Below are 27,248 nucleotides of genomic sequence, written 5' to 3'. Positions count from 1 at the left end.
GCTGCTCCTCTTCCTGTTTGTGTCAAACGACAAATTGCAGAAAACAAACCGTTTCTTAAAAACTTATAATAGCTTGTCATTTATTAAGTACAAATTTATAGGTCATAATTACTTTGCAGGGCATTTTTTCCTATTTTTTATACTTTCTAATAGTAACAGTAAATTAATGAAACTCCTCATTCCAAAAGATCCACTATACAGTAGCTAAGGCCAGAAATGTACATAGACTCATATCTGAGCCCAAACTGTGCCAACAACATATCCTCCACACCATTACACCAACAGTCTGAACCGTTGAGATGCAGGATGGATTCATGCATTCGTGTTTTTTCTGGTCCTACTATCTGAATGTTGCAGAAGAAATGTTTCCAGTTGTCTGTTGTCCAATTTTGATGATCCTGTGAGAATTGTAACCCCAGTTTCCTGTTCTGAGCTGACATGAGTGGCACCTGGTGTGGTCTTCTGCTGCTGTAGCCCATCTGCTTCAAGTTTCAGCGTACTGCATTCAGAGATGCTCTTCTGCACACCTTCATTGGAATAAGTGGTTTTTTGAGTTACTGTTGCATTCCTATCAGCTAGGAGTCTGATCATTCTCTTCAGCAAATCAACGTGCCCATGTCTATGCACCTAAACGCACTGAGTTGATTGGCTGATTAGACATTTGCAATAAACATTTGAAGAAGAGGTGTACTTAATAAAGCATCCGCTGTGTATGAGGTTACTAACACAAATACGTTTACATGTTGTTTTTAGACACAATGACTTTGCTTGAATGCAGTTTTTTTTTTTAAAGTACTGAGGTCTGATATTTTGTTTTTGTGTGTCTGGATTTGACGGAAATGAATCTTACGAGGTATAAATGGAAATGTTGCACACATAATTTAACAAGAAACTAGTTTATGAGGTTTATCAAATTTTATTCATCACAACTTTGCTGATAAAAATGTAAAAAGAAGACATGAGGTTGATGTGGAAACACTTGAACAGGCAGCAGGGCTGTCACAGAATACCCTCAGCATTTTGAAATGTTATTTACTGTACATTGCAACGAATATCCACCTAAAGTGATTTAATACTCATTTTATCCTGAAGTCACGAAGTCCAGGACAGATTTCAGGTTTTTCCTCAATTCTATATCTGATTTAAGAACTGTGAATTTAATATTTGATTCAGAGCATGATCACAAGGACTTTGGCATAACCGCGACACTGAAGATGAGGATCATTAAGGAGCGAGTGGGTTCGAGCCACATTCACAAAAAATAAAACATTAACACATTGTAGCAGGTAAAGATGATGGCCAATGACACTGTGACACTCATACTGCAGACAAACAGACGATAGAAGCAAACGATTGAATGCTACACTCTACTAATCATCACGCTGATTAAAAAATAGCAAAAACAAAATAAAACTAGAGAAAATGAACAGACATGGTGTTTGATCTTTTAAAAAGTACGTCATAACATTGTTTTTCTTTTACATACCGGATGAGCTTTTTAGCCCCTCGCTCATGGAGAAAACCGATTGAGGATTTTTGGGCCGACGACATTAAAAAATAACATTAAGGATTCAAGTAAATGAAGGTGAAAAGAAAACAGAGCAATGATGTTCAACATGTGCCACACCGCGAGATTTCTTGGACAATGACGGTTTCAAGTTCTTGTCATCGATCGCCTTGTCCTCGTCTTTGTTTTGGAGTTCGGGTGGCGACCGTGAATCCTCCGTGTCAGCGAGGGAAGACTGATAGAAGTATTTAAAAATGAAGGAAAACGACTACAAAGCGACACTACAACAATAAATTAATGCAAAAAAGTATGGCCCGAGCACGTGACAAGACTTTTTTTCTTTTTTCTCATGGTTGGTTTGTTTCATTCTCACCGTAATCCCACACTGAATAGAAAGATCTTTCATAAAAAGTTATAAAATAAATAAGCACTCTTTCCCTTTGAGTTTCGAGTAGAAAAAAGTTGCAGGCCCGAGAGGAGAAAGAGCGATGAGATTTCATTGATTACTTGCAGTAGTATCTCTGCCCTTCGTCTTCTTTGGCCTTTGTGATCACAAGCACACGCACACACATACACGCATACATGTTGGTGGGTCACTGAGGCCCACGTAGACTGGACAGTGTAACGAGTGGTGCTAGTCCTCAGTATACCCAGTTCACTGGGACCCACTGGGGTTCACTGCACAGTTTGTCCACGGCTGCCTGTAACGTCTCGAAGGCCTTATCCAGGTTGTCGTTAATGATGGTCAGGTCAAAGTAGTGGCAGTAAGCCCTCTGGATGCGGGCGCTCTCATCCACCGTTTTCCTCAGATCCACATCCTGCAGAAACATGAAGGACGAGTCAGTTCTGGGGATAAATCCAAGTTGTATGCATGAGTGTCAGTGTCCAGCACATAACAGTGGACAAATTATGAGTGTATGGATATTTATAGTCATGGTAAAAAGAAAGTAGACCCTCTGTCAGTTCTAAGGTTTTACCTTTCAGGTCACAGTAAAAAATAACCTGGTCTTTCAAGAACAGAAGAACAAAATATAACACAACAGACTGTGTCTGACAAAAACTAAGCCAAAAATGCAGAAACAGTACGACAAAGACAAAAACTACACCCTTACTTCTTCCATATTAGCAGCAATGTGCAGCTGATATGGCGCTGCTAAAAGAGGCCAGGTGCTGTCAATCAATTCAAAAATCGCCTGATTAACTGATGATCAACAAATGTAAGGACCTCCATAAAGGCAGAACCTTTGCCAGCTTGCTGGTCTGGAGCATTTGAGTGGAAAGCATTCATGACAGTTGCCAGTCTTCCCAGGAATGAACTTCCAAACACATTCACCTCAAGGTCAGACCGGTTACAAGCCTCAGCACGATAAATGTGAAAGTTCATGATGATTCAATTAGGAAAAAAACGAACTTGTTTAGAAGGGTTTCCAGGAGAAATGCTTTCCTCTCTAAAAAGAAAATGGCAGCAATGCTTAAGTTTAAAAAGTTGCATCTGAACAAACCACAAAACATCTGGAAAAATGTCCTTTGGACAGATGAAAACAACGTGGAGACGTTTGGCCATAACACACAGCAACCAAACGCAGCATATCAGCACAAACACTTTCATATGAACTGCCAAGCACTGTGTTTGAGGCGTGATGATATGCAGCCAGAGGAAACGAGCAGCTTGCAGTCATAGAGTTGACCATGAACTCCTCTGTATACCAAACTCTACTAGAGCCACATATAAAGCTATCTGTCCAACAGCTAAAACCTGGGTCATGCAACAGGACAATGATCCCAAACAAAGCAGCAAATCGACAACAGAATGACTGAAAAAGAAAAGAACCAAGTTGCTGCAATGGGCCAGTCAAAATGTTAGACCTCAGATTGATTCAAATGGTTTGGTGGGAGCTTCCGAGAACAAATGAGTTCAAACAACGTCGTAAAGAAGAGTAGAGCAAAATTCCTCCTCAACGATGTGCGAGACTACTGAAGTCATACTTCAAGTTATTGCTGCTAAAGTGGCTTCTACTAAATCAAGGGGTTTATGTCACTTTTAACATGACGTTTCTGCATTTTGGCTTTAAGAACATAGCATAATATGTTGTATGCTGTTGTTCATCTCAGATTTTTTTGTTCTGATAAGTACAATGATAGAGATGATAGATGGTGTACTTTATTTTCACCACGACTGTATGTAATTTAAGGTACTTTTAGAAGTATTTTGTTTGACCAGCAAGTAACACGATCTGCTTCCAGGCAGTGTTTTGGCCACAGGGTCATTCAAATCGGCATACTTATATTTAGCCACCCTGTCCCTCAGTCTATTTTTAGTAAGGCCCACATAGAAAGCATATGAGGGTGATTTAACCTTAAAAGTGTTAAAAGCATTAATAAAACCAGGGGGAGAACAAAATCTTAAACAATGAGAGGCAAACTTATTCCCTTCAGGCCACCAGTTACCACCAGACCCTTTTTTTCAAATGTCTTTAGTGTGTCTTTTATCTCAGTGAATCAGTCATAGTTTTTGTGATTGACTACAGTCGACATAAAATATTGCACAGTTATCCCCATGATATGTAAGTGAGGGCTCAAATGTCAAAAAACAGTGACAGATAATGTAAGCATATCAGTATGTATGCGTGTGTGTGAGAGAGAGAGCACGGTTGTTTGTGTGTGTTTATTTCATCCCATTGTTACGCATGGGTGTTGTTAACCTACCGTGAGCTGCTTAGTTGTGAGGCCTGCATCCACCACAGCTTTGTGCATGGCCTTAAGAGTATCAAAATCTGGTGCTCCGATGAACACCACATAAGGCATGAACTCTGCTGTTTTCAGTACCTTCAGAGCCTGAAGAGAGACACAGATGTTTTCATTATACTATACTTACATGGACCAGGTAATGTGTTAGGAATGAAAGGATGCCACATTATTTCAAATAATAATTGTCAACCTACAGAGGTCTGAATTCAAAGACACCCCACAAATCAAAGTGAAAAAAATGACACATTTTGGCAAAATTTCATTGCAGCAATAGTTTGTATGCATGCCTTACAATGTTGGGGCATGCTTTTTATGACAGACTGGCTGGTGTCCTTGGGGGTCTCCTCCCAGATCTGGAACAGGGAACTGGCCCTGGGGAAGTTGGATAGATGGAGGCCCATCTATATAATATCCCAGAGTTCTTCTCTTCCAGGAACTGCCTACATACTCTTTGCACACGAGGCCGGGCATTCTCGTGCACCAGGAGGAACCCAGGACCCACCGCATCAGCCTAGGGTCTGGCAATGGGTCCAAGGATTTCATCCTGATAACTAATGGCAGTGGTGGACCTGCCAATTCTGGTATTCTACAGGTAACGCCAATCAGACTCCATGGTGCGGGGCAGTGAATATAGAGACCACAAGACGCTTAGGCGTCTTTAGACCATCCTCATGAAGTCTGTTTCTGATTGTATGGTCAAACATAGTCACATCAGTGTCCTACTGCAGGTAATTTTGTAGCTTCAGCAGTGCTCATCCTTCTTGCACAAAGGGGCTGATACCGATCCTACTGACTAATGGTTGACGGGTTAAGGACCTTCCTCGGGCCTCACCAGCTCTCCTAGAGTAACTGCCCGACTGCTTGAATCTCCTCCATGCTTTTGAGACAATGCTGGGAGACACAGCAAACCTTCTGGTAGTGGCATGAGTTGATGTGCCATCTTGGAGGAGTTAGACCTTTTGTCCAACCTCTATGGGGCCCAAGTATCACCTCATAATATCAGTAGTGACACGGGCCTTAGCTAAATGGAAAACTAGTGAAAAAACAATCAAGAAACATTAAATACCGCCTCTGCTACTTAACTGATCAGATCGATATCATAGAAGTTTAATTGACTTGATGCTATACTGCTATACTGATTAATGTGTTCCTTTAAGTGCTTTTGAGTAGCATATTTTTTCAAATCCTTTAACACAAGGTTATTATAGTTTAAAAGTAGATCTGAAATTGCAGTTGAAAACCACACTGTCTGATGAGGCTTTGGTGCGCTAAGACTTGGCAAGTCTACATGACTCTGATATATGATGTAATTTCTGAACTTTTCCCCTGACAAACATCCACCAATATTAGATTAATTAAAAAGACTAAATCTAAAAGTGGAACTAATAAAAACTCAACTGAAAGTAAACTTTCTGAAACAATGCAAACTCAACTGAAACAAACAGTCCCGCTGGTCCAAACTTCACCTAACAAAACTCTCCAATGTTCTCACTGAAGGTCAAACACAGTGAGTAAATGCTGCACGTCAAAGCCACCCTTCACTGCATGAAAATAACCCTGCCTGACATTCGCTCGCTTTGGACCCCTCTCATACCTGCGGGTTGACATCCAGGATGCAGGTGCGTCCCATTGCGACCACCTCGTGAATGCTATCAATCTTTGTGCCGTACAGGTTGCCGTCGTACTCGCCGTGCTCCAGGAAGCGGCCGGCCTTCACATCAGCCTCCATCTCTGTCCTTGAGGTAAAGTGGTAGGAGTTGCCGCCTAGCTCCTCATCACGGGGTCTCCGTGAGGTGTCTGACAGAAGACACGAATCAGGTAAATGTTGCACTGTTGTAGCAAAATTTGAGAAAAGCGGTTAGAAACGAGTGTGGCGTACATGGTATAGTAGTGCCAAAACGCGTGGGATGGAGGACCATCAATCGGTTCTTGAGGCTGCGTCGGCCCACTCCTTGGGCACCTATCAGAACCAGCGTCTTCCTCTGGAAAGCAGGAACCTTTGCCACTTCCTCGTAGATCTGCAGTTCGTGTCTATCGAACTCTGTTCAAAAACATTTCAAAGCTGTTAGCCACTTGTAGAGAAAGACAATGAAGACATTAACCAAACATCTAGACCACGAAGAATATTCTGACCTGCGTTCTTGGCTGTTAGATACATCATCTTCTTCTTCTTTTTTCCAGCCAAGGTGCCGCAAAGAATTCCTGCAAGACAAATATGCACATTTATATCTTTGCTGTTACAGCATTTCCCCAGATGGGGGCAGGCATACACTGAAAATACTAACTACCCATGATTTTTTTCTTTTTTTTTGCCATCAATCAGCTAAAAGCTTTAGAAGATATAGAGGTCTGGCAGTAAACCAGTTCACAGGCCACTCCATCCCTTCAAAAACAGCCTTGGCTTAAGAGAGACATTAAGAACTTGGGTGAGTTTTAGCTCAGGAATCTTTCACAGAGTGTTTACACAAAGGTCTGGCATCACTGCCAAGAAGTACAGGTAGGGTACTCACCTGATCCATCCAAGTCTCTGGGAACAAAAGCTTTCCTCTTCTCCTCCAAGAACTGACTGGGGATCAGACCCGTGGCACCACCCACTACGTGACATGCCTGGGGATCAGTTCAAAGTTAAATTTAGAAAATTGAAAGTTTAAAGTTCAGTCAAAGACAGTCTGTGAAGGAAGGCTCACCTGCCACCAGTTGGGATCTTCTCTGTTTACAATCTGAAGAATATCACCTTTTTTGAAGGCCATACCTGCCTCCCGACAAGGGATCAAGCTGTCATTGGCGGGATCATAGTCAAAGTATGGCCGGACATACACCTGTGAGGAACAGAGGCACAGGTGTGAGCTCCTGAAGCGCTTAAATTAGGATTCAAGAGGAAGATGGGCGTTCACAAAACAACAAGAAAGACAAAGCAGCTTTAACTCAGCATGGCTTCTCACACGTCGGCATGGTGACGGCAGCTCTTTCACACCCATTATGGCCCGTTTCCCACAGCCGCAGCCGACACAGCTCTTCATGCTGCGTCAACACGCTGCATGGGCTTTTGCTAGAAAGGGTAAGTGCTTTGGCCAGAGCATTAGATTAAACAAGCAGCCAGAGGAAGCAATAAAACAAGCCAGTGAAATATACTGTGCAGCGCGCTCTGAGCCACAGAGCAGGAAGTGATTTTGCATTACGTCTCATTCACTTTTACTGCCCTTCATTCAGTTTATAAGCATTTCCAGGTTTATGTGTTCCAAGATTCAAGGTATATATATATATATATATATGTGTGTGTGTGTGTGTGTGTGTGTGTGTTTTTTTACACAGAAGACATAACCGGAGCGTGTCTGAGGGGAACTGTACAACAGCGTCACACACTACTGTACTCTGCATGTCAGAGAGCATGAAATTACTCCAAACACATGTGCGTGTATTTGGAGTGCGTGCATGACACAGAAACTGCTAGTGTGACCTAGATAGCATCTGGAGTGTTATTAATAGGACTCCCAGAGTTCAAATTCCTGCGCGAGGGATTGTGGGAAGGCCGTAGGACATATCGTCAGGATGGTGCCACCACCCAACATCTGTCACCGGTTACATAAGCAGGAGAGTGCGTGCCTGCTCTTGTACGTGCTCACCTGTGGAGGAGCAGGAGCGTCTCTGTAGCTTGGGAGTATTTTCAAGGTGATCCCTCCACTGCAGTCTTTGAGCATCTCCTGGAGCTCAGTGGGATTATTGCCAACGTCTTTCCCGTTTACTTCCTTAATGATGTCGCCCACGTGGAGCAGACCCTGTCTGTCAATCATGCCTCCGTGAAGGATTCTCGCGATCACCAAGTCGTCTTTCTCCACACGAAATGTCACACCCTGAGAGGAAGAAGAGGGAGAGGGATGTTTTATTACCTCTGATTCCTGCGCACTCACACTCACCCCCTCCCTGCGCCTGGAGCCTCTGCCAGAGGTTTCTTCCTCTTAAAAGGGAGTTTTTTCTTCCCACTGTCACCAGGTGCTGGCTCGTGGGCAAGGGGGGGGGTCGTCTGATTCTTGGGGTTTCTGCTAAGCCTCACCCCTGTTAATTTTAGTAACCTATTGACCATGTTTGTAGTGTTGGCAGTTTTTGGAGCATTTGAAATTGAATTATCAAACAAATAATGTGGCACAATCATGCAAACACATTCAGTCAGCGTGCAGTCTCCTCTCACCAGTGGCTCCCCGGCCTTCTTTCGAATGCCAATCATGCGCACGGCATCGGCCTGCATAAGAGCGCTGTTCACCGCTGCGTCATTGGCTGTCTCAGTCGGAGGCGGGGCTTCGTAGCATTTTGAGGCTACCATGTCATGAGCCTCTAAAAGAGACTGAGAGAAAGGGAAAAAAAAGGAGAGGGTAGGAGAGTGCTAAGGCTTAACTACATCTTATTGTAGAGGAAGAAGCACAATCACACTTTCACAAAAGAAAAGTCGATACATTACTGAGTTCCATTCCCTCAGTAGTTTTATTGTAAATGTCACTTGTGACCACAGTGGAAATTTAGTCTTCCTCACAGTAATATTAACAAAACTGTGACTTGATATTTCAAGTGAATAGAAAAGCTCTGTTGGCAGACGTTATAACAGTGAAACGGTGCAGTTATACCTCCAAACAGCCAACCAGCATATTAATAATTTAGGTGCGGCTTAAAAAGCAATCATCTAATGGATAAAATCCCAAATATGGATAACCACCCAAATCTAATCACTTAATGTCTGATTCGTGAGTATCCCTCCAACAGCTTTCATTCAAGTTGCTTTTTCCCCAGATATTACTGGTTCCAAATCACCACCAACCGCTCACTGGTGAAGAATACGAAAAGTCTGTAAAATCAAACACTCAGTTTGTGATGTAATATCTGTTTTCCTTTTCCCACCTAGCCTGCTTTCCCCCATCCGCCCTCCGTATCTCTATCGCTCAGTAGGTCAACAGAGTCTTATCTTTCAGCTAAAGGCACAAAGAGCTCTGATTGGTGCAGGGGCTTCGCTCGGCTCAGAAATCTACCTCCTATTGGCCCTGCCTGCATAAAGCCCCTGCTAAGTTCAGGCACAGAGGTTAGTGTTCTACTGATGCATGAGCGCAGGCTCCAAAACATCTGATCTGTGCCACTGTAGCTAGTGTTGAAACATTTAGAGTACGACATACTGTTCAGATGAAAAGCAGTCCCCATTTCACAAACGTGCAGTAACATTACAACAACTACTGCTAATAAAAAAGTAGAATAAGGTGGAAAAAAGTGTGCATCACTTGGAAATATATAAATTCAATAATTATATGAAATGATTGCATTTAAAAAGCTGTATTCTTTTCAAGCTAACCACTTTTTCTCAGGGAGCATCAAGAAATGAATGTTGATGTAGAAATAGAAAAGAGGATGAAAACATACAATGTGCCACTCAACAAACGTATGGAGGGTCAATATATAACAGCTAAATGAAGAAATATAGAATAGAGAGAGGCCATAACAGGACATTTAGCAATGACGCAGAAGAGTCAGCAAAGCCAAAACCAATATGATAGGATACAATAAACAAGAGCGCTTTAGATAAAACACAAGTCTTATTCCTCATGAGGCCCACAGGGAGACACTGTTCCCAGATTCAGAGTCAATATTCGCTTTGCTTTTAAGAGACAGTGAAAGTTTTATTGCTGCCAACAGAGAGCAGCAACACCAGAATTTATGTATTGATTATGACATAACATTATAAGTACAGTGCTGTAAAACAGCATCTGGTTTATCATAGTGTTTTGTGTTGCCACATATTACCTCACAAGCTAAGTTAATAATCAGTGCTTGTGTTAACGGCGTCTGTTCTAGTGTATCTAACTGTGCTCGCTCTTGCTCTGGCTCACCTGGAAGTGCGGCTCCTGGAGGATTCGAGACAACTCAGCCGCGCTGTCGTCTTTAACCTTGAGGTTGTTGATGTCGCCCAGGATCTCTGTCACCAGCTCGACGTTATTGTCCTGCACCGCTTCCAGCTTCACTTCCTCCAGCTGCTCTTGAGCCTGGGTGAGACAAAGAAGCTCAGGAAAAGTGGAAAGATGGCGGTTGCCTTTCATAACCTTCCTGGTTTTGTTGGTATTTATTTGGATGTGCAAAGACTGAATGACAGAAAGTGAGACTTGCTCAGTAGCCGTGATTGTCGATATGATATGATGCTCTACAGGGAGCATTTGAAAAAGCACAACATGACAAGACCCTGTCTGGAGGAGCTACAGCTGTGATTAAACTGAACTCACTGCACACTAGACTTCAAACAGCAGTGAAGGCGTGTTCGTAGGTGCATGCACTATCAATAAAAAAGGCACAGAAATGCAAAGCTGCACAATTTTCTTACAGTCATTATGCATTAGGTCTGATGCACATAGCACTGTGTGTTAATCAAAGCCTTACTGTACTTCAGCGCCTCAGCCAGAGCAAGCAAAGCACTGCTGGGAGCAACATGTGAGGTTTGAAGCTGGCTAGTGGTGTGTCTGCTCACTGCTGCTTGCCCTGAGCTATGTGTGTGTGCTACCTTAGCCAAGGAGCGTACAATGGGACTTTCCATGATGCCGCGCAGGAAGAGCAGGTCGATGTCTTTGGCTCCGGCAGAGGTGGGCAGCTCACCCACATTATCCAACACCTGCTGCATGGCTGGACGGATGGGACGAGACACAAAGATCCAGAGAAACAGAGACAGAGAGAGAAAAGCCGAGTTAGCCAGGCCTGAAAGTCATTCAGAGTGTAAACATCCATGACACCATTGAAGGCAAAGCAACAGCAAAAAGAGATCTGCTCACACTCCAGTGCAAAAGAAGACCCAAATGTTTCAGATGCAGTGAACGGGCATGCTTTCACTCAGTTTAAACTCCACAGCCAGGATAACATCGGGATCTAATCTGGGATGCTTTTGGTACTAATTACAGCACTGAAAATGATATGTGGCCTAGACAGCATAAGATGGTCCAATATGGTAAGTGCAGTGTGTGCCAGATGTGGCCCAAAAGTCACGAGCTGGGCTTGAAACATGTTACAGTAAGTATTGTCTGGGCCAGCTTTCACCCAAATGTCACAACACAGCTGGCAAATGGTCTATGAGTCAAGGCAGCCAGTCTTACCCTGAGTCAGCGCTGTCAGTCAAGAGCTGATTTGGCCGACAGACACCATGTATTGTTCTCTGGGAGACTTTTGGATACACATACTTTGTATACACAGACAAGCACCCCAGAATATTAAGCCTGGTCTGCTCAGAGTGTGCACAGTTGTGTATATTCACTTTAAAAAAGCTTAACTTTAAAGCTTCAAAGTGCTTTTTTTTCCAGATTCCCTCAAGGCCCTAAACATTCAACTAAAGGCTCCTGGATTCAGATGCAGTCAGCCTCTATGCTGTTAACATAAACAGAGACAGGGATAGGTGTGGACTGTAGGTATCAGCTAGCTGAACGCCCTAATGCCAGTGTCTTAAAGCCAATCTAAGCACATTTTAGCCATTTAAATCCCTGGAAATGTATGTGTGCATGTGTGTCATTTTACACCTATGTGGGTAATAACTATGTCCGGTCAGCACTTGTATACAGTTGATTCACTCTATGATTTCACTCTGCGTTTTTCCTCACTAACCCATTATTACTCTTAAACCCTGAGACATGTTCCATGTCATCAAGTCAAGCTATAGTCTATGACTTCAGCCCCCTCTTTAGAATAAAGTGCCCCATACCAAATCGCTGCTTTGAAAATACAGATTATGAAATGCTGACGTCTATATATTATATTTTTGGTAGGTTTTGCAATCTGGCATGTATACCTATTAAAAAATATTGGACATTAAGCTTTTATTTAAAAGAAACAGTAACAAAAAGATGAAAAATAGAGAAAGAAAGGAATCGAAGTCGTATTGGACTGAGGAGCCGCTCAGGACATTTATACAAATGCGATATGACCCTTTACCACTTGACCACAGCGCAGCTCTGCTGACGTGCACTTTAAAAATGTTTAATCAGCTTTTCCTTATGTAAAAGAGGCACAAGCATTAAAAGTTTGGAACACATTTTAACCAAGATAAATTGCAACATCACACCATGTGGGAGAGTTGTAAAATATTACCGAAAAAAGTAGCATCTCTTGTGTAACACACGTTTCCTTGTGGTTGCTCATTTCTATCCAAATGAATGCCTCTCTGTGATTTAGATCTCAGTTTAATCACTGTTTAAATTCTGCTTTCTCTGGTTTGCTGCACTGAAACAGTCACGGTTCAACTCGAGCTCTACAGCGTCTGATAACCACAGGAGTGCAGGGAGACTGCATAAACAACAGGCTCGGTGCAAAACAGACCTTAAATATTTATGATCCTCTTTAAGAAGGACAAATAGGGGGAAGAAGGTTAAAAACAGCACTGCAGACAATCAAACCTGTATACCAATGAAGCTTTGTGTATTTAAGGCACAACAGCACAATCTAAGACTCAGTACGGACATATGGACACAATAATTTATTTCTTCTGGGGGAACCACACACAGATCTTCCACAGGGCAACGGTCATTTCGGGAAAAGGCGTCTACACACAAACACAGACACACACAGACAAGACGAATATGGAAACTTAACACTACCATGGCACAACTAACTTTTGACTTGTATGCAATAAATAAAGCTATGTTTACTGCAAAACATGAACATATCCGGAGTGAAAGCCTCAAGCATACACACAATAACACACAGCTGAAACCTTTTGTATATCCCGGTGTCGTCTTCATTGACCTTTACCTACTTACTGCATCCCCGACAACAGGAACCCTTACTCGTCCACACTTCTGTGCATATTACCTGTTAAAACTTCTGTCCGGTAAAAGTTGGGAAATGAACTAAAGTCTACATAATCTTTTGAAATATGACACAGAGATCCAAACGCTGTGGCCTGAAGGAGTTGTTAAAGCTATGAGATTACAGCACCAAACAGTTGTTTTTTTCCAGATGATTTATTCACATATAATGAATCACTCTCTTTTACCTCCTTGTAATTTCTCCCTCTGTGGCACTTTTGTCTGCAACATCTAACCACTGCATCGGTATGCACACCTACGAGCACGATGTGCACTGAATGCTGATGCAGAGATCACTGCTCTGTTTCTAAAGGAATGAAATCCCAGGAGAAAGAAAAAACCTGGCAACTTGTATTAAACATGGTATCATTATTTATTTATTTTTTTTAGCTTTTGAGATGACTGTCAGAGAAGCAACTCCACTGACACATCATCCATAACAAAATATATCTGAGGATGTTTTTTTCTTTTTTCAGAAGTGCAGTGCAGTTCCTGGGACTCTCACAGCTAAAGCTGCTGTAAAGCAGCGCTTCTTAACCGCTCGACTGGATCCCAAAGGTAGGCTGAAATACTGCTGTTTACCTAAACTACTTTAAACATAATTACACTTGATTATCCTGTGTCAGCTGTAACACCAAGGCGCTAACTGGGAGGACTGAGAGCATGTTTAAACTGCTTAGGAAAGAATCAATGATAAATGAAATGCTAACTTAAAGTAATACATAATATAAATGACTGAATCAGTTGGCTTTTACTTGATAAACTGTTGAAAAAAGAACTGAATAAACTGATGTGTGTTAAATATTGTTAGCAGGTTTTAGCTAGCTAAATGTTAGCTAACTAAATGTTAGCTAAAATGGACAAAGGATTTAAAAAATTCACTGAAACTTATAGCTGCAGGTAAAACTGGCTAATTTAGGTTCAAATTCATGTATTAATCAAAGTAGAACAGAATAAAAGTCAAATAAAGTAGTTCTAAAATGAATTAATAAAGAGTGAGAAATTATTGGTTGTAACAGATAACTGCTAAAAGATTTGGATAAACGTTCAAATAGCATTAGAAATGGAAAAATGTCTAATGCTAAAAATTGTCTTATCTACTGAAATTCAGTCCCCTTAGTTATAAAAACATATTCTTCATCTAAACTAGCACTGGTTTAAAATAGAACCTGTTTTTTTTTGTAATTCAACTTTTTTTGGATATATCGGGCAAAAGTTTTTCTTCTTTCAGACATATGAAACACTTGTTGTGTGCAGTTATTATTTACTTTTTACCCTCTGCCTGAATCTGCTCCGATAGACTGGTTGTTGTGGTTTTCAAATATGTGCTGTCAACAGGAAAGTTGCAGAGTGCTCTCTCGTGGGCAAACTGCGCAACCTTGTCGCTCACAGTTTCTGTATTTGTTACTTTACTTGGTTATTTTTTTAAATCTTCATTTATAAATGATGATGATATCGGCCCACTGATAAATCAATCAGGATACCGTTGATTGACGTATGACAGAATAGTAAAAACATTAATGTTACCTAGCCTGTCTGGTAGTGACCAATCATTAGCTGCATTAAACACACATTAACAAACTGCTGTCCTGTGTGGACAAGGCTTTATTTATTCACATGAATGCATTTCTTGGTATCCATCACAGGGGACTCAAGCAAATCTGACACAACTGTGGGGATATAAATGTTGGGAACTGTCGCTCTAAAGACTTTCCACATGAAGCTGAAGAAACCACTGGAGTTACACATCTAAAGCCTTCCACCTTAAATGAAAGATAACAATATCCCACTATTCATCCTAATATTTGAAAGCTCCCATCTTCCTCCTACTGTCCTCACCTCCAGATGTTTCTGCTCCCTGGGTGGATCGTACAGCCGGGGGCCCCTCCACGGCATGCTGTCCCAGGGGTGTCACCTCCTCCTCTTCCCGTGCCCCATTGGGACAGGAATCCTCCATTGCTGTGACCATCGCCAAGCTCTGCTTCTTCCTCCCTGTTGCCACAAGTATGCTAAGGCTAACCACGAGTAAACCACCAGTAGCTCTGCCAATATGTCTTCTGTCTTGTCTTTTCTGGCACTGCTGACCCTCCACACTTCAAAAAAAATGCAGAAAGGGGAGATAGGAGCAAGAGAGACAGAGGGGATTGAGGGCGAATAATGAGAGAAGAGACACAAAGACAGCGACAGTAGAATGGGATTAATATCAGAGGATATTAAGAGACGAGGAATGATAGGGGAGTGAAGAGAAGTAGGAAAGCTGAAGGAAGATATTTTTTAAAAAAGAGAAAGAAAAAGAGGCTGATGGTTGGACGAGTTGGACGAGTTTGCAAAGACAGGCGTGAAATGAGACGGAGAGAGGCAGAAAGCTGGATAGCACTCACAGATGTGGACATGCATTCAGTGCCTGCTAGTTCCCTCCCTGTACTCTGACTTTAATACCTTCTCATACTACCACCCCCGCCTCTTTTGATAACACACATAAACACACACACACATAATCCCACGATCCTCCTTTACCAGGCCTGCTTGAGTACCCCTCCTCTTGTATCCCTGACCCCACCCAAAGTCAAGTTAACCCTCTTGTCTAGACAAAGGCATACACACTCACACACACTAGTTGAATGTGTCATTATGTAAGTAATCTTACATAAGTGCTACTAAAGAGGGCCTGACCCTACATTCCCATTCTTGTCCTCCTTCTTGCTCCCATTCACACTTATTCTGCTCAAAGCCAGAAACTCTCAGTTTGTGCACACTGTGCTCGCACGAATTCCCTCAGTGGTCATCCAACTCTTTGATTCTTCCTCAGCCCAACGGGAGCTTTTTCTCTTTAATTTTTTGCTTCCCCCCCTAAAATGAATGTGCCTCTCACCACCTTACATCTCATTAAATGAGTAGACTCGAGGTGCTGACAGGATTATGCACATTTTTTTGGACTGCAGTTTTTCTTGTTTCTGCCTTTAGCCTAAGTACATCTGCATAAGCTGCTGGCTGCATGACTGTTTCTTAACAGAAATATTATCTTAATAACCGTTTGACCCTGTCTGTCCTGATTTATATTGAGGATAATAAGTAACATTTCACAAAGAATACTTTAACACATCACAGCAAGGCTCTCTTGGAAATAAAAGGCAAGTTATGTTGCTATACTTACTAAGAACTCTTTGAGGCTATGCAGCATAAAGTTGCTAAGAGCTAAATAAAAGCTCATAATCATAAAGTTCAGTACAGCTCACATGTTTAAATTACATGCTTTAAAGTGAATACTAAAGGGCAGTTGATAAGCTTATATAGGGATAAAATTAGGAACTGACCAGAATTCAGTTCACCTTAGTGGTGCGGCCCCCAACAACAGTCCCAGTTCCTCATGTGGCCCCTTGGAAAAATCCATTGCTTACCCCTGCTTTAAAGTATTGGCTCTTCCTTTTCTTCAGTAAGTACTTGTTAAAGCCTATTTTTTTATCAGGCAAAATTAGCATTCCATTTAATATCACGAGGAATCTTGCTGGTTAAGCAGTGCTAGCATTAGCAGATGTGATACCAAACACATTATTGACTCCATATTTTGGAAGTTCTCCCCTAGTCTGTCATCTGATTACGACTTGGTTTAGAGACAAACAAAGAGACAAACAGCTGCCTGACCATGTCAGCACAGTCCAATTAGACCATTTTTGTAGGAGGCCAGCCTATGGGCCATTACTCTATGAATAATAACATAAAAAGTATAATCACAATAAATACATTGTGCGTACAAATGTGACTTAGATGTTATGATGACAGGGAGCAAACATTGGCTGAATGCTCTGATGTGTTTAGCTCTAGCATGATGTTACGTAAAAGATTAGCATCAACCACACAAGAACCACACAACTTATAATATCATGTCAACAGTGACACTACTGTAAAGTACTGCAGCTAGCCAACTCTACACTGCTGTCATCAAGAGTACTTAACTGGATTGCAGAAAGCAGCTACAAGCAGGTCAATTGCGCTTGTATAACACATGTGACGATGTGCTTTGGTCACCATGTAAAGGAGCACTGAGTGAGCAGGTGCTGGACTGGCTAACTAATGACAGACATTTCAATTTTTACAGCTATGCAAGAAACAACAGTCAGCTTGAGACCCCCTGAATTAGTGCAACCATGGCGCTCTATAAGACGCGAAGGATATGCTGTGATTTAACCTGAGATTCAAATCTCCATTTCTGTATCAAGACCAAAGTCATGGAAGCAAAAATGAGAATAATCTAGAACAAGCTCCTCCCACTGCCCCCCCCCCCCATCAGGCTCCTCCCAGAGCGTCACAGCTGTGCAAGAAGCAAATCTGTAGGCTTTAATCCACCCCGCCTCTCCCTCCACCCCATCCTCAGCAATACCAGTCAACCCCTCCCCCAACTCAGGACGCGGGATTTTAATCCTGCCACGAAAGCACTGGATTACAGAATCTCTCTCGCCCTCTTTCGCCATATCTGGTGTTCAAACATGTCCACAGGGCTGAAGTATGCTACATAGCTGTGCTTGGCAAGGGCTGAAATGGCCTTTAGCGACGCACTGCAACACACTGGCAACGACTCTGAGTGCAGAGGGAAGCAAGAGATTTTCCCTTTGGCCATCAGTGCAGTGTCACAGCACATTTCTCCAACTGAACTACAGGCACTCGACACGGCTGATCGCACACGCAAGGTTTTTTTCTCTAAAACGTCGATCTAATTGCTCGTCTTTAGAAAGTAAGGCAGCGACTGCCGACTTCACACAGAATTTAACTTAGGCAGAGCAGCTGCATGAGAAGAACTAAAGCACCGTGCCATAAGAAAGCACCCTGGGAAGACTGCACAGACTTAAAAAACAAACAAACAACTAATCCACAAGCGCCAGATCTGTAATGAGCAAAGCAAGACTGTGCTATAAATTATTAAAGCAATTGTTCTATTATTCAGAAATGAGCAAATTTGTGTATATATAAAAGAATGCATGCTGGTACTTTAAAAGGCGAAGAGAGAGAGAAGCTTTTGTGCATTCTATCGAAAACACAATGACATCTAATAATAGCCAGTAATGCAAAAGCTGTACTTTCTGCCAGTCACAGTCAGGTAAGATTTGGGGACGCTAAATAAATATATACAGAGTTTGGTTATATAAAACTGAGGCTTTAATCCCACGCTTTTAGTTTAACATCAGCATGCCCTTTCAAGTACAGAGGAAGTGCTGTCAAAAGTGAAATCCACACGGGTACACAAGCACAAACACACACACACTTACAAGAAAACCAGCTGCTTCCTTGCTTATTCAAAAGTAAATCTTTAAAAGTAAAGATTTTCGGACCAACACAGTTCTGGCTGGCAGGTCTCCCAGCGAACCGACAAAATCATGTCAGCATGCAAGAAAAAAAACACATTTCAACATCTCCGGTGGGTTGAGAAAGTTGTGTTTACCTAAGCCAGTCGGTGTAGCCCAAGCCCAGTCCTACTGGCTGCTCATCAGTCAACTGTGAAGACCTGAAAAGACAGGGGAAGGGGTGGGAGATGTGTGAAAGTTTGTGAGGATCATCCGTATGAGCCATGAATATTCAGTCCTGTTTGCTTTGCTGCTCGCCAGTTTTCATCATTCCTCACATAAACTCACTTGAGAATTCAGATACACAGTCGTGCTTACCAGTCCCACCCAATAACTCTGGTCTCCCTGTGAATTATTACTTGTATCTGTCTATGTTATCCCTTCCTCTCGTGGGATGCCTTTAGACAGAAATCCCTAACAATTTAATGTCTTTAGCTATTGAGCGATGCCCGCATCATCAGCTGGCATTGTGTGGGAAATGGCCACTATTCTCTGAAAGTAATGACGAAGCGGTATGCACACCCAGTAAACCTCTCTTCTCATTTTGACTTGCAAACCTGTCTGAGTCTCATGCAGAGGTTTGCCAGCATCTGAGGTGTCGTATTACAGATTTTTCTGTCTCAGCGTGCTGCACACTGTAATGCAGATACAGTCATTCTTTCACTGTTTATCCAGCACAGTTGATATTTAAGAAAGAAACTGTACAGAAAAGATGGAGTGTTACTAAAGCTGTGCATTTCTCAGTTTTAAATTGTATCTTTGAGGACTTTGTTACTAGTAGCCTGTCGCAAAAACACATAATTTGCTCACATTTCTTTAATCGAATCTATGGGGAAAAGGGAGCAGACCTAACAAAACAATTTAAAGAAGATAAACAGTATCTGAAAGTCATGTCCTTAAGAAACAGATGAAAATACAGTAAAGACAGTCTCAGTGGAAGCATGGCTGTCAAGGAGCCATTCTTAAAGAAGGGAAACGTGGAGAAAATGCTGAGGTATACCAAATTAAACAAGAACTGGACTGAAAATCAGTGGGAACAGGTCTGATGGTGGAGGGACTCCAATTGGGAAATTTATGGTTCAAACCTTCATCAATAGGTACGAAGCAGGTCAAGAGAAAGACACAACAGTGAGTGTCTGCAGCCATCTGTAAAACATGGTGCATGGTGCAGACTCTACCATGGTTTTGGGCTGCATTTTAACCAGTAGTATTGGGAATATTACTAAAATTGATCAAATTATGAAACAGAAAAGTACTGGCAGATTTTGATCCACCATACAAACCTTCTGGAAAGAGTCTCATTGGCAACAGCTTACGTTTCAGCATGACAATGTTCCTAAACCGTAAAAGCATACGTGGATAGAAAAACACACAATGGTACACTGTCAGTCGTGGATTGAGCTCTGCAAAGTGTGAACCATAGCATTATTGAAGCAGTGTGGGATCATCTTGTTATAGAACAAAACAAAAAGCAGCCAGAGAAGATCCAAACATCCAAAAAAGAGTTTTGAATGTCCTTCAAGAAGCTTGGAGAACTATTCCTGAAGACTACTTAAAGAAAATACAAAAAGGATAAGAGAGTTCAGGCTGTGTTGAAGAATGAAGTTGATCATACCATATTAACTTGTTACAATTGTACAAACCCTGTTTTTGTCTTATATCCTACATTCCCACCTACTTTGAAGGACTCTCTAAGCACATGAGGTATTCAGAACATGGGCGTTTTAAGTCTGCTGATGACTTTCATATATGAAGGAAAATGTTTTATCCTGTTTTCATTGTCAAGAATGAACCTTCAGGTCTAAGTAGTCAGAATTAGCTTTATCCACACACAAAGAGGATTTTTGCATCAGCCACATAAAAGCCATTTCAAACACCACATCCTCGCTTCTTTTTCTTTTCTGTCTAAACTGTGAATGCAGGTAGAAAGCACTGCTCCTTCCAGCAACATGCCCTGCCCCGCTGTACGATATTTAATTGTGTCTAATAAAACTGCAAAGTCTGGCAGAGTTAAACACATTCACGCTGCCCTTAAGAGCCATTGTGAAATGGACCGTTACAAAATGCAAGCCAGCATAAAGAAGAAAAACCTGCTTTGAAATGCTGTTATTCCATATAACTGATAGCTGCATGATCACTGCATTCAGCCTTTTTCACGTTCCCTTTATTTTTCTCACCTCAAGCAGTCAAGGCTTTCAATAGCCTAATAAAAGTTGCAAGTTATGTCTGCTTACTTATTATGAGAAATGATCTAGAAGACCTCTCAAATCAAGAAAGTAATCTTCTTTTATATACTCCCCTAACACACACATCGCAGGTACATCTTGGTCTTAAGCCGCTCCCTAGGTAACAAGTACCCTCCTGTAAAATCACACTACAGAAAATTAACAAAAAGGCGATGACAACACAGAGGAACCTCCACCCATCACTTGTTAGCAGTTATCTCTTATTTCTGTCGCAGTATTTTTTCACCCAGTCGTACCAGAGCTAACTGGTCACCTACTATTACAAGAGGGAGAGTACAGGGGTCAGTTCATTATACAACACAGATTAAAATCAGGTTCTGCACGCTCACTGGAAGTGAAAGATATCCCCTGGAAGAATGTTAATAGAGGCAAAGTCACCAGGCAGTTCCTCGCCTAATCATCCGCATCAAGGGGCAGGGAGCCAAGATGGACCAATCAAAGGGGCCAAATGAGGAGGGAGGAGCAAAGAAACAGAGCCCTATGATATATCATTCGGCTGATATCGGACCTTTCCAGGTATTTCAGTATTGGTATATGTTGGTCAGTATAAAAACCTTTTATTTGTTTAATATTATGCAGAAGAAAATGCAAAGGAGCCGTTGTGAAATAATGCTGATCAAAGCAGACCGAGCGCTACTGTTCACAGTACTTCCAGGATTGTCTGCAACACAGAGTAGAAACACAAAGCAGTAGAGTCTTCATGGTTAGTTGGACTGGTAGTTATTTAGCACTCACCACTTCATATACACATCCATACAGTGCCTTAGTGAATGCACTATCTGCATTAATATTATATCTGTCCCCCTAAAAACTAAACCATTAGATGGGAAGAAAGAAAATAACAGCAAGGGTCACAATCTGGCCTTTCGAGGAGTGTGTAAAAGGGAGTGAGAGAATGTCAGACGAGCCGAGGAGGAGAGAGATTTAGAGCATGACAATAAGGACCAGATAAAAGGCACATTAGGAGTCTTGAAGAAAAAAAAAGAAAGAACAATCCTTTAAAGATTAGACAAGGTTGTGGGGAAAGCCTCTCAAGTCTTGGGAAGTTCAGAGGAGGAGAGAGAAAACATGAGAGTCTAGAGGAAGAACAGAGAAGAGTGGTTGCTGAACGCCCTTTCACTTTTTCAAGAACCTACCAAATAACCTTGTCTAGCTATAAGCACAGGAACGTAATTGTAATTAAAGGTCCATAAAAATCTGATGGATATTTGCTTAGCTTATTTTTTCTGCACAAAGCTCCTCAGTGACCAGGTTGATCTGTCTTATGTTGAATTTATGGTTCCACAAATGTGTCTGTTTGCATATGTTGAGTCAGAAGTTCACACACACTCATCATGGGCGTGAATATCATGATAAATTCAGGCTTTTAATGATTTCTTTAAACTGTTTTTTAATGAGGTGTATTGTTTGTACGAATACATCTTTAATGACTTTTAAGCAAAAACAAGAAGAATTGGCTGCACATGTTTGGATTTATTTTGGTTTTTCTCTAATCCAAACAGGGCCTAAAGTATCCAGTCAGGCTCGAATATATATATACACTACTATTAATATTTGGTTTAATGCTCCTTAGCAAGTTGGACCTCAATAAGAGGCTTTCTGTAGCCATCAACAAGCTTCTGAATTCATTCTGGCTGGATATTTGACCACTTTTATTGGCAGAATTGGTAAAGATGAATTACCAGACTTCATTTGCCTGCACTGACCCTATGACGAGGGGTTTTAAGCAATGCAAACATGTTTCTGTGCAGTTGTTCAAAATCCCAACTAAACATTGCTTGAGTTGGATGATGCTGTGCATCGGGTGAATGCTGATTGGTTGAATAGTGGACTGCAACAGGGAAGGGTGTGACATCAGAGTTCATAAAAATGGGAGAAACATTCAAAAAAAATCACAAATACAGCATGAAAAGTACAGAAAGTGGCTGCCAGTGGTGCACTTCAGCTCTTTGTATGTTATAACTTTACTCTTCTCTTTGGCTAGCTAGGGTCAACAACAGCACAAGCAAGAGTAGGCCACAGACTGGTTATACAACTTATTTTTGACACTACCCCCATCTAAAAACAGACGCTCTCTACAGGTAGAAGGACAGCCAACACGCTAACCCCGCTGAAGCATAATTTCCCCTTTTCACTCAGCATGTCCTGTGCTCAGAACTCCTCTGATGTCTCAACACCTCTGCAGTCTGATCCTCTTTTCCAACTCTCAGGACGGAAAATCACAGAAAATGGTGATTTGCATTCCTGGCTGCCATTGGCTGGTCTGTATGAAAGAACGAGCCCTCCAAGTTCCTCCCCGTTGCCAAGCACTCAGATGATGGACGGCTCATGGAAGAGGGATTATGGAGAGGATCAGAGGGTTTGTTCTTGTACAAAACATCACTGCCGCTTCACTCATGTAAACATGCGTGCGTGTGCATATGCATGCTATTAAAGGCGCAGGCGAACATCAGCGGGATGTGTGGTTTTAATTCCTCCAGTTCTGGTCACGCTAGCAGGAAATCTGCACTCTACCCGAGACCTGCTGTGTGGGAGTGAGCACATTTTGCAAGTTTATAGTCTACGGTGAACAGTGCTACGCCCCTTGGGATTGTGAAGCACAAATGCACACTCAGAACCTGCCCCATAAGGCATCCATCCCGTGAGAACTATTCAGCTGATGTTTGTATATTCTGTCCACCCCTATTCTGTATCCTCCTGTGCCCCAGGCTCTGCGGAGAACTGGGCTCTGAGAGCAACCGTCACTCTTAGTTCCTCTCAGTGACTTGAGAATCACAAAAGAGGCCAGTGAGCTCTGTCCTGCCTTCAGGTCAAGATGTCACTTCACTGGCTGGTTCCAGAGGAGGGTTACAGGGCAATTTGTAAACTTCCTTTAACCTTGAGCTGCAGTGGCAGACTCATAAGAACAGTGTGTATTTGAAAATGTACATGAGTGTGTAATAACTGGCTAGTCATACAACAACTCCAATCACATAGCCATCCATGCTGTCGTGCCTCTCACCCATCACCTTCTGCCTCCAGACAAACCCTATGTAGGTCGCTCCAGCTGCTCAATAAGAGGATTACACTGCGACCCCGTAAGATGGCTATCTTAGCAGATCAGTGTATGCTTAATTTTTTTTAACCATAACCATGTTTCCCAAACAGTCATCACTTTATGACTGAAGCTGCAGGAAGTTGATTAAGCCACCTCAGTTTCTCCCGATCCACCTCTACGATGAGCAAACCGCTCCATCCTTCTGCTGATTCACGCTTACCTCTGCTCATCACCCGATGCTCAAATCACCACCATTTTCAAGGCAATAAATTTCTGCACTGGAGCGATTTCCACACATCACCAAGAAATGACCTCAATTTCCTCTCTGGTGAGGTTCCAGCTGGTTGGATGTCTGCGCTTTGCCTCACAGCTTGGGAGGATATAATTACACAGCTCGTCAGAAACTCTCAGCGCCCAGCGCGCATCATCTTAATAACGAGTACCCTCCTGACATAATCTAACCCGCCACATGGCCATGCCTGCATCTTTGCAGCCTTTCCGCGTTCCCAGCCTCCTGCTAGTGATCGTTAGTGCTAAGGAAGAGAGAGGGAGGGGATGGAGCGGGGAGAGGTGATGCAACAGTGCTTAAAAATGACAGCAAAAGTTTAAAGATGAGAAACCTGATGAGCGGTGTGGGATGGTAAAAAGGGGAGAAGAGATAGGAAAATGACGGATTTTGTCTTATTTCATATTTGGATTTTTAAAATTATTTTTTGCCAAATACTGCAATCAGATTTAGCCTCTGTCTACAACTACAGCCTGCAGTATCCTGCTAGCTGAGCCTCCTCCAGGAAATGGACCGAGACTTTGATCTGGTATGCGCTAACGATGGCCTTACATCATCTCAATGCAAATAAGCTTCCAGAAAGAAAAAATGAGGAAGCTGTTGATCTTAGATATTTATTCTATCATCTTCCCTATTTTCATCACTTAGTTTTTGTGGAGTTTGTAAAGGAGATTCAACCTTTTATTTACCAATTTGAGCAAGAAAGACATGTAAAACCAGGCCGTCTTCTTTGGCAAACAGCTTGTTTTATTGCTGGTTTGTAGTGGCATGCTTCTTTAAGGCCTCTGTGATGGATAAAATCTGGTGAATCAGCAGTATAGGCTGCAGCAAAAACTGCCAGACATTTGCCTGGCAGCGATTCTGACACAAGGTTCTTTTCAAAATAATGTTCCTTTGCACTTGAGGCTTAGTTTGGTGTTCGCAGAGATGCCGTTTGCTCATGATAACAGTTACTATGGTGTCAGTTACACGTTAACAACAGGGAGGTGCAGCCTGGTGGAGGGCAGGGAGGGATTATTATGTAGATAACAGCTTTCTCATACATGTGTTGTTCATAGCTGGGAGGTCTGAGTCACTCCACTTTCCCCAGTCCATTGCTCTATTTCTCTACCCTCCCTCCTATCTCCCCACACATGATAATTAATAGAAACGACGCAGCTTCGGAGGGTTGGATTTGGGGTCCAGCATGGCTCACTGACCGGGGGCATGTGTTTAACTCCGAGATGACACAAGGGGGAAATGCATAGCCAGGCTGAGAAGTCTTACTTCAGCAGAACAATAAAGGTCATCCTGAATCATGACTCAGAAGTCTTAAAGGACATCCCCAGCAGCCACTACAGACTTGCTCTGATGTACTTAACTAACTCAGTCTCCTTCCTTTCCTCCTTTTGTTTACACTAAGAGAGTCACTAAATCTGATTAGATCATTGACATGAACAGAGAAACACCCATAAGTGCCTGTTAAGATGCAACAAGATACATCTATTCCTCTCAGGGGTCTGCATAGCCTGTGTCAACAGATCCACAATGATGTTGTGTATGTGCATGGGCTTCCCCCGTCACGTGCACGATGCTAAACTGCTTATAAAGCTTGCCAAGTGACCCTGTGGTGTGTTCCTCTGAGCAAGGAAGTCTCCCTGGTTTTATGTTTCGATTAAGTGGCAGCATAAAGTGGTTCTGACATCATGTAAGGAGATTATTATGGGATGGTGCACTCATTCATTTCCAGTGGAGGACAGAAAATAAAAATCAATGCAGTCGTCTAGCTGTACCTCTGGTTGGCCAGTTTGTGCCAAGCCAAGGGTCTGCTGTGTTTTCATTCAGCTTTAGCTCACAGTTCAGGGTGTTCTGATGCTCGCTGGTAAAGTTTTTGTCTAGTCAAGAAAATAAAAGAAATAAAAGAGTTTTAATTTGGTCTGATGACAGAGTAAAAAATCGATCTTTCTCGCTCTCTGTCCTTTCCTTGAGCCCACCCTCCTTTGCTGGTGGATGTTGCAGTCAGTCACACTGGGACGTACGCGTGTTCCAGCCTTCTCATCCTGTCAGCGCAACAACCCGCAGCTCTTTCCTCTTATCTTCCTGGAATCGGCACCGCGCGGATCTGGCGCACGGATCCGCGCGCTCGAACAAGTGTGCCACATCCTGTGCCAAACGCCTGAGCGGCTTTGGCTGACCGGACAACCGTGCGCTCAACCATCTCGCCACACGTGCGGCCATTTTTTTGTTACCCATCCGAGCCATTGTGGCGTAAGCACACTTACGACTACAACCCATCCCATGTATTCCTCGTCACGATAGGCAGGAGTAAAGGGGGAGGAAAGGACGCGTCCGGGTCCACAGTAAGCGCCCACAGCGAGCTGTTACGTGTCGGAGTGGAGCTTGTTCTGACAGGCACAGGGGACGAACCTCTCCTTCTTCTGTCAAACTCCACTGCTGTACCTCAAACACACACACGGCTAAGTGTCTTTGTCTCCCATTTATAGTGCCAGTTGATGAATGAATTCCCAACATCCACGTTTCGGATATGATCACGAGCAGTGACTTACCTGTGGATGGCGCGTGCGACTTCGCGGTAGTCCGCCGATCGTCCCGGTTGGACATTCAGACCCCCCTCAGCTGTCTGTCCCCGTCCCGCAGCAGACTACCAGAGCACACGACGTCAATCAAACCGACACGCCCGGCCTCCTCCCTGACGTCAGGACACACAGACCAATGAAAGCTGCGGCCCGGCCCTCGCTGAAGTGGAAACAATGTAGATAGTATTTTCTTTTCGTCACATTGTGATGCGCTCATCCATTCACGTATGGATATTACGTGAGGCAAGTCCAGCTCAGACTGTGCGGGCATTGCATTTCTAACGTAATGTGCGTTATGTAGTAGAAAATAACTAGAGATGGCCGGTGCCGTCCTGCTGACCTTCATTTCGCTATTTTTCAAAGGAAAGCACAGCTGCCTTGCGCCCTACAGGTGTGCACCGCATTTATTCTTCATTTTGTCTTTGCGCGGAAAATACGAGTGAGAGAAAGCAGGGGGTACATTTAACGCCTTCACTCTGAGGCCTGCTGCTAACTGGTGAAAAACTAGTTTTGAAATGTTGAGCAACCACTCTGAACTGAACTCACTCGCTGGTCCTGTTTGAACAGTTCCCCCCTCCCCTCTTTCGGTGTATTTCAGAGGATTGCGTATCTGCAGTGCCTCTTCACGACTTAATTTGTACTCTCAGATCTGATTGGGTGTCAGGCTGTGGCACCTAATCGCTCGGATAATTGCAATAATGC

The 27,248-nt window shown here is 42.7% G+C and overlaps 1 protein-coding gene and 1 long non-coding RNA gene across 5 annotated transcripts; one reads left to right on the top strand and one right to left on the bottom strand.

The window, feature by feature from the left end:
* Positions 1-235: 235 nt before the first annotated feature.
* On the bottom strand, positions 236-26,646 carry pals2b (protein associated with LIN7 2, MAGUK p55 family member b). Of its 4 annotated transcripts, none has more exons than XM_084920269.1 (14): positions 26,517-26,646; positions 18,500-18,562; positions 14,905-15,158; positions 10,800-10,900; positions 10,120-10,272; positions 8,442-8,594; positions 7,879-8,106; positions 6,943-7,074; positions 6,766-6,862; positions 6,389-6,457; positions 6,135-6,296; positions 5,850-6,052; positions 4,214-4,342; positions 236-2,325 (listed from the first exon to the last, which is right to left on the bottom strand). In XM_084920269.1, the coding sequence occupies exons 3-14, from the start codon at positions 15,032-15,034 to the stop codon at positions 2,149-2,151; spliced, it is 1,734 nt and encodes a 577-aa protein (XP_084776395.1). In that variant the 5' UTR covers positions 15,035-15,158; positions 18,500-18,562; positions 26,517-26,646; the 3' UTR covers positions 236-2,148. The 4 variants fall into 4 exon arrangements, with proteins under 4 accessions (XP_084776395.1, XP_084776396.1, XP_084776397.1 ...); XM_084920270.1 differs by lacking the exon at positions 26,517-26,646 and adding an exon at positions 23,905-26,492; XM_084920271.1 differs by lacking the exon at positions 14,905-15,158 and having other exon boundaries at positions 240-2,325; positions 26,517-26,645.
* LOC146362707 (uncharacterized) lies at positions 13,471-15,114 on the top strand. The gene is made up of 2 exons (XR_014799317.1): positions 13,471-13,623; positions 14,712-15,114. It is a non-coding gene; the product is annotated as an uncharacterized LOC146362707 (long non-coding RNA).
* Positions 26,647-27,248: the final 602 nt, after the last annotated feature.

This window comes from Perissodus microlepis, chromosome 22, assembly GCF_051167445.1.
Source record: "Perissodus microlepis isolate ML-2025 ecotype Zambia chromosome 22, ASM5116744v1, whole genome shotgun sequence".
Taxonomy (NCBI): domain Eukaryota; kingdom Metazoa; phylum Chordata; class Actinopteri; order Cichliformes; family Cichlidae; genus Perissodus; species Perissodus microlepis.
Note: the sequence above shows the minus strand (reverse complement) of the source record. Positions and strands in the feature narration are given on the sequence as shown.

Coding starts and splice junctions, on each gene's coding strand:
- pals2b (XM_084920269.1), bottom strand. CDS start 15,034: ATGGTCACAGCAATGGAGGATTCCTGTCCCAATGGGGCACGGGAAGAG. Junction 6,458..6,765: donor CAGAGACTTGGATGGATCAG/GTGAGTACCCTA, acceptor TTTGTCTTGCAG/GAATTCTTTGCGGCACCTTG. Junction 2,326..4,213: donor TCACAACTAAGCAGCTCACG/GTAGGTTAACAA, acceptor ATGTTTCTGCAG/GATGTGGATCTGAGGAAAAC.